Source organism: Astatotilapia calliptera, chromosome 14 (genome assembly GCF_900246225.1).
Source record: "Astatotilapia calliptera chromosome 14, fAstCal1.2, whole genome shotgun sequence".
Lineage (NCBI taxonomy): Eukaryota > Metazoa > Chordata > Actinopteri > Cichliformes > Cichlidae > Astatotilapia > Astatotilapia calliptera.
The window spans coordinates 8,449,124-8,456,837 of record NC_039315.1 but is presented as its reverse complement, the minus strand read 5'-3'; the positions used below and the strand labels follow the sequence as shown (position 1 = coordinate 8,456,837).

Here is a 7,714-nt window from a genome sequence, read left to right as displayed (position 1 = left end):
TTTATTTAACAGGTAGTGTTCATCTATATTTGGCCAATAGTTTTCAACTAAATAAAATTGACTAATCCTCGCAGTTTTTGATATCTGCCTAATAGATAAATAAAGATACGTTACAATGTTAGATAATCTTACAGTCTAAAAATGGAGATTAGGCAAGGTCATTATCTGGTTACTAATGTAAACAGATACATTTTATCTTCTTGCTCAAAGCACAATTATATTCATGGACACTTCATATCATAGGCAGCTGTGTAAAAGCATTGAGACATTCTGTGGTGGTGTTTAAACATTCAGAAATGTGTGTCTATATATACCCATGTATATATATATATATATATATATATATATATATATATATATATACACATATATATATACACATATATATGTATTACCACGGGGACCACCGTGGTAATCGGAGCACTAGGTGCGGTGACTCCCAAGCTAGGCGAGTGGCTCCAGCAGATCCCGGGAATAACATCGGAGATCTCTGTCCAGAAGAGCGCAGTCCTGGGAACAGCTAAGATACTGCGCAGGACCCTCAAGCTCCCAGGCCTCTGGTAGAGGACCCGAGCTTGAAGGATAAACCGCCCGCAGGGGCGTGCTGGGTGTTTTTTTTTTTATATATATATACATATACATATATATACATATATATATATACATATATATATATATATACATATATATACACATACATATATATATTAGGGGTGCAACGATATTCGTATCGATATTGAACCGTTCGATACAGTGCTTTCGGTTCGGTACGCATATGTATCGAACAATACAATTTTTTTCAATTTTTTTTTTTTTTCAATTTTTTTTTTTTTTTTGTGTCCCGTTTGGATCTATAGCCATCAGAATTGTTGTCTTGAGGCCAAGAAAGATGCCAAGAGGATTTATTTTAAGTGGATCATCATATTGGTCCATTTGATTGACCTTTATTATAATTATGAATTTATTTTATTTTCAGTTGCAAACGGGACAGACATGACTGTGGGATAGGACAGGGGGAAAGAATGAAAGAAAGAGGGGGAGAGAAAGAAAGAAAACCAAAGGGGAGAAAAAATAAAGAACAATACAAAATTTGTAATTTATTTTATCAACTTTCCTTCTGACGATGCTGTCTGTGTTGAGCGCTCAGTGAATCTGCATTTGACTACTCCGCCTAGGCTCGAGAGTGCAGCCTAGACGGAGTAGTCGAACGCAGATTCACTGAGCACTCAACACAGACAGCATGGTCAGAAGGAAGAGCGCAGGGCAAGCTAGCGAGACAGAAGTGGACCTCCCCACCCTCATTCAGATCTGGCGTTTGGAATTATTTTGGTTTTCATGTGACGTATGACCCTGAAGGTAAGCGAGTCATGGACTAAAGTAAAACAGTATGTTGGATGTGCCATGCAATGCTCAATTACATGGGTGGGAGCTAGTGTGTTAGCGCAGTTAGCTCGTTAACGTGTTGGCCGTCTAGCCCCTCTGTATAGGGTAGCTCGTTAACGGAGATTTGCCGTGTTGTGGCGTTAAGGTTATTTCAACGAGATTAACCTGAAAGCACTAGTGGGAACACAACGAATATGACTGCACATTTACGCTGACATCATCCTAGTGCAAAGACAAAAACAACAAGCATGCATGCTACAAACTTTAGCCGAGTCATTTAGACAGCTGTTAGCACAGGATTCTCCTTATGGAGACCTGATATGTTTAATATGCTGCTGAGAATATAGCCCAGAAGAAGCGGATAGTATAGCTTTTATTTTGGAAAGAGACATTTCTCTGTAATAAACTCTCTTTTCCAAAGATGAGTGATTCCTCAATCAGATACAGGGCTCGCAATATCGCTAGCCCGACGTCCCGGGGCTATCTCTGCCCTGCCTGTCGGGCTATTGTAGGAAGGAAAAATATATGTCAATGCTTTTGCATTCTTTCAGAAATGTAGCTGGGTAATTATGTCATTGGGTGAGCCACTGTCAATATGTGACATATTGAAATCGTGTTTGAATTTGCGCTTGTTTTTTTGCTTTCACTTTGCAATCGCGCGAACTGTGTATAGAGAGCGACAGCACTGATCTGTGAGTGATGATAATTTGTGCACCAATTCCTCTGACATCGTCTTATTAATTGTTAGCTTACTATGCAAACATGACAAGTGAAATCTCCCGCAGCTTAAACATGTGAGAGGTTGATCGCGCAGAGAATCGCTGAGCTTATGTGAGTGCGGCAGGATATATATTTCACTACGATGACCTGGATGATTGAGAACCTTAACAGACAGATATATATTTTAGTTCTGCTGAGCCAAATAAGACAGGTCAGGGTGAAGAAGTGACAGCCAAAGAAAAGCTTACCACAAAACGGAGAAGTTATGACAAATCAGACTATAAGGCAAAAAGAAAGTGCAGCTTTATGGTTTCATGGACAAAAGAATTTCTGTGGCTGCAATATGACGAGCTAAAAAACAACACGCACAAGGGTTAGGGTTAAATTTAAAAACTGTACTTTTGTGTTAAAATATATATTTATAATTTTAATAAATGACAAATTAAAAAGGCATGAACATTTTTTTTTGTATCGAAAAAATATCGAACCGTGACACCAAAGTATCGAACCGAACCGAACCGTGAATTTTGTGTATCGTTGCACCCCTAATATATACATATATATACATACATATATATACATACATATATACATATACATACATATATACATATATATATATATACACTTTTTTTGAACTCCTATTATACCAACTGTAACACTTACTGGCACCAGTTTTAATTCACATACATGTTGTGTATACTGCTGCTGAAAGGAGTTGGGAAAAAATGGTCCAAGTAACACAAAGTGAGTTTGTCAATACATTTACACCAAAGGGAAAAGAAAAAATCTGGACAGAACTAAAAATGACAAAAAATAAAACTGCTGCAAATTTCAGTGTTAGGATAGCACTAATTTTTACATTTCGAGTGTTTGTTTTTAACATTTATCTGAGGAACGTTAGTTATGTAGATAAACAAACAGCTTACATTCTCTGGAAAGATCAGGCTGCAGATAAGGCAAACTATTTTACATTTACCAAGTAGCTGCTCAGTGTTCCCTTATTCGTTTTTCGTGTCACAATGCAAAGAAAAGATAAGCAGTAAGGCTTGTTGTGAGAAATTAAAGCCATGTGCCTGAAAAACAGGATCATTGGATGTCAAGTCCTATTTTGCAGAATGTGATCGGGTGCATGTTAAGGACTAAGACAACTTTTCAGCATTTCACATTCATTGTTACCTTGGATGGAAGATCAAACACTGAATTGTAAGAAAATCTAGTCACATAATACTCTATTCTGACTGATGTTTCATTTGTTCAAGCGAGGTTGTTTCTTCTTCTATAAATATTTACAATTATCTCCTAAAAAAATCCTATTTCATGAAGAATTAATGGTGAGCTTCACTTAAAACCACAAAGTTAAGAATTACAAGATACGCCACAGACGTACAGTACAAACAAGTATACAGTACATCAGCAAATATACAAATATAAAAATGTATTCTGAGGTTTTTGCACCCCCTTTGACACGTTAATGCCAGATTTAGTCAGAAACCACACATATATAAAAATATAGACAATGCTTTTGTACAAAATATTGACATCGTTTATGAATCTCCATTAAAATGTGCAAATTAACACTGATCAACAAAAGCATATGTTTATTTAATGCACAAATGCAGGCACACACACACGCGCGCACACACACACACACACGCGCGCACACACACACACACAAGGCATAGTCCTTTTTTGGCCTGCTAGTGATGTATTTTTTTCATGAAAAAGCACCACATCTTCAGCTATTTGGACTTTTTGATATAACATTGTGTACTTCTCTTGAGAAAACAGAAGAGAGAATAGCATTGCCTCATTTCAGGTTGCAGCCTCTGTGGTCATACAGTAGAACAAGATTAGAACAGCAGTGATTCAGCTCAGTTCACCCTTTAAAATTTAAATCCTCAGCTCTGCCTCTTCACTGTGTTCCAAATTATGTTCAGTTGTGCTGATCACGGAGGCAGAGGGGCCCTGTGAGACACTGAAGGGTGTAATTGCAGGCGAACGTGCTGCCAGTGGTGAGAGAGACGGGGAGAAACTTGGAGACATCGCGATTGACGAGATGGATCCCTCAGCGCTGATGGGCGATCTTCGTAAGGAAGCCAGATTTGGGAACGTCCTACCTACGGCAGGCTTTGGATGCACAGTTTTGGCCCCAGGGTGGGCCACAGAGGTTATGAGAGGTGGAGGGTCAATTCTTGACTCTGCTTTTGCTTTGTGATGAAATGACCTGCGAGGATGAGGAGGCGCAGTTTCATCTTTTAAACGTGCTATTTCAGTAAAGACATTAGCTAAAGGTTGAAACTGGGGACACCAGTTTAGCAGGTAGTCCCAGTTATAGCTGCCCCTCAGCTCCTCATCACTGGCCACAATGGCTGTGAGGGAGCCATCTGCGGAGGGCTTTCCGTCCTCAGGGAAGGTGTAGTCTTTAGGGCGGGAGATGCTCAGTCCTCGTCCCACGCCTACATACCCGCACCCTTCGTCCCTGTAGATTGGCACCTGGCCAGCTAACAAAGTACTATTGACGCTGCCCGCTTTCTTTCCTTTGAACCAATCAATAGAAGGCTCACAAGACACATCTGATAGCTGATCAGCATCCTGCTGGATTCCGGAGTCTGGACCTCGGGCAGAGATGTGCTCCTGCATTGACGAGGAGATGCTTGACACTCTGGGATATTCATTAATCATCCTGATCTCATCATCCTCTGCTGCCTCTGCCTCGGCAGAGCCTCGACCACTGGAGTGAGAAGGATCTAGGGATCCGCCACGGGTGTACGGACCCCCACTAGTTCCTCTTTGATCAGTTGCATATCCAGGAAGCGCCTGATGGTAAATCATTTCATTGGCTGCTAGTTTTGTTTCCTCAAACTTGTGCAGCAGGGTCCCTGACATTGGTGTTCGTTCGTGTGTCTTTTTCTCCTTCTTCCGACGTCTTAACTTAACAAAAAATAGTGCCACAGCAATTGTTATCAGTATGACTATGATCCCAAGTGAAACTGCAATGACACTGACGAGCAACATGTTCACGTCTCTGGTGAGACCAAAAGATGTATGGGTAACATCTAAGGTAACTTTGGCCACTGATATGCGAGACGTCTCCAGAGGGCTGTGAGCGCTCACATCCAGTGTCATTAGACGTAGCTCTCTTTTAGAGCGACTCATGTGTCTACTGTAGCCATCCGTTTTTAAAGAAACCTCTCCAGTTGATTTATTGACTTCAAAATAAGGCGAGTGGTCTGCTAAGGAGTAGAGTACAACACCATCCACACCCCCGTCCTCATCTCTGGCTTGCACTTTGCCAATGACCTGACCCTTCTTTGCTCCCTCAGGCACTTCAAATAAGAACTCTGAAGAGGTGAAAACAGGATCATATTCATCCTCCCCCGTAACATAAACCTTCACTGTTACAGTAGCAGAATAGTTGCCTGCATCCACAGCCATGACCACAAACTGGAATGAGTTTATCTTCTCAAAGTCAAAAGAAGAGCGGGTCCGTATTTCACCTGAAGTATGATTGATGAAGAAGCCCTCTTTTCCTTCTTTAAAGGAGTCTAACATGTAGTACCTTAGCTGTCCAAAAACCCCTCTGTCATGGTCAATTGCATGCAGCATGGTAACTAAGGCGTTCTGGGGTTGGTTTTCCCTGATGCTTGCAGTTACTAGATTGAGGGGAAAGAAAGGCCGGTTATCATTGATGTCCTTCACTTCTATACTGACAGGGGCCAAAGCAAAGTGTCCTTGGCCATCAGTGGCCTGGACAACAATCAAATGGGACAACTGTGTCTCGCTGTTCAGAGGTCTCTGCAGCCTCAAAGCTCCAGTCCACTGGTCTACATGGAAAAGATCTGTCTCATCTCCTGAGCTTATAGAGTACTGGACCTCACTATTTGGAGCAGAATCTGGATCTGTGGCGGATAAATGCAAGATCTCAGTCCCTGCTGCCGTACCCTCACTCAGAATCACACTGTACTCTGTTCGGCTGAATACTGGAGGGTTGTCATTGGCATCTGTAACACTGATAATGATAGGAACGCTGGAGCTACGCTGAGGGATTCCACGATCTGACACCACAACCGTCAGGTTATAACTTGGTACCGCTTCAAAGTCCAGCTTCTCTACCAGGATTAGACTCCCAACTGTCTGGAAGCCCCGCCCCTCCAAGAAGCGCACGCTGCTCTCAATCTGGAAGGCATTACCCGAGTTGCCACTGGCAATAGCAAAATCAAAACCACAGTTATCCCGTAACAGGTCTCCATCCACAGCTTCTAATGTCAGAACAGTTGATCCAGGAAGGCCGTCTTCAGACACAGTGGCTCTGTACTCTGACTGATGGAAGATGGGGGCGTTGTCGTTTATGTCAGACACTTGAACATGCACAGTGGCAATGGCTGAAAGGGATGGAGTACCCTGGTCTCGTGCCTCAATCACCACCAGAATGGAGGGATTCTCGAAGTCAAACTCAGTCTTTTGTTTAGTAAATAGAGTACCTGCGAAGAAACAGAGAGTACCATCATAAGAAGGCCAACGTAATTTTAGGTCTTTCTTTCACAACCCATCATATTACATATCAGTGCTGGTTAGCTCTTACACAGTAATGAATGACTTAACTAAAAAAGTAAATTACAATTACATTTTGTAAACACTGTGGCAGATTTGGGTACACACTGTTTGAGAGAACATTATTTCAGGCAAATGGAAATGTTTTGAGGACAGGAGAAAGTATAGTTAGTGTAAAGAAAAAAAGTCCTCTTTTATGACGCACTTATTTTTAGATGCTATCTCAAGCAAAACATCTGAGGCAAATAACATTCGATTTGGTTTTCAATTACTTATAATGAAGAAAATGATTAAATATTTTGCAATACTCGTTGCGAATATGTCCAAACCCCAAATGAGCATCCAAGGAGCGCTTTAGGGAATGGCATTTTTTTTAATGAAGTATAATTAAGGGGCTCTTAAACTCTGGTTAGAGTGTAGTTATAAACAACCATAAATGCAGTGCAGACAGTAATCATACCATTGACTGGGTCAATGTAGAAGACACCTTTCGTTGATGACATGACTCTGTAAGTAATTTTCCCATTGTCCCCAGAGTCACGGTCAGTGGCTGTTACGGTGACGACTGCGCTGCCTGCAGGGAGGTGCTCTGATACAGCCACCTGATAAGAAACACATTAAATGTAAATATATTTATCTCCATTACAGATTATTGAAAACTTTAACAAATATTCCGATAATCTAAAATGTAGTGAAATATGCAGTACCTGATACAAATCCTGGGTAAAGGTGGGAGAATTATCATTCACATCATCCACCAGCACAGTGAGGTTGGCCTCGCTTTGATGTTTAGAGTCAGATGTGCGAACGGTTAGAGTGTACCACGTCCTTTCCTCGTAGTCTAGTGGTCCAGTCAGCGACACTCCTCCTCCATAACAATGAATTCCAAACATGCCTTGGCTGCTTGCATCTAGGTGTAACGTGTAGGAGAGGGCTGGCCCCGAGTCCACATCATTCCCCGTTACCTGGGTGATTATTGTGCCAATGAGAGTATCTGTATGTGTGAAGACAAAGAGCAGATATTTAGGTGCAGCTAAAATGAAACACAGAGTGTCTT

The 7,714-nt window shown here is 41.4% G+C and overlaps 1 protein-coding gene across 1 annotated transcript in view; it reads right to left on the bottom strand.

The window, feature by feature from the left end:
• Nucleotides 1-2,701: 2,701 nt before the first annotated feature.
• The window catches only part of LOC113035764 (protocadherin-16-like), an 81,407-nt gene continuing 76,394 nt past the window's right edge, over nucleotides 2,702-7,714 (bottom strand). The window contains exons 19-21 of the mRNA XM_026191454.1: nucleotides 7,365-7,651; nucleotides 7,118-7,259; nucleotides 2,702-6,587 (exon numbers count right to left, since the gene is read on the bottom strand). Coding sequence (XP_026047239.1) covers nucleotides 3,997-6,587; nucleotides 7,118-7,259; nucleotides 7,365-7,651 — 3,020 coding nt within the window. The 3' untranslated portion in view covers nucleotides 2,702-3,996. The remainder of the gene's footprint in view (nucleotides 6,588-7,117; nucleotides 7,260-7,364; nucleotides 7,652-7,714) is intronic.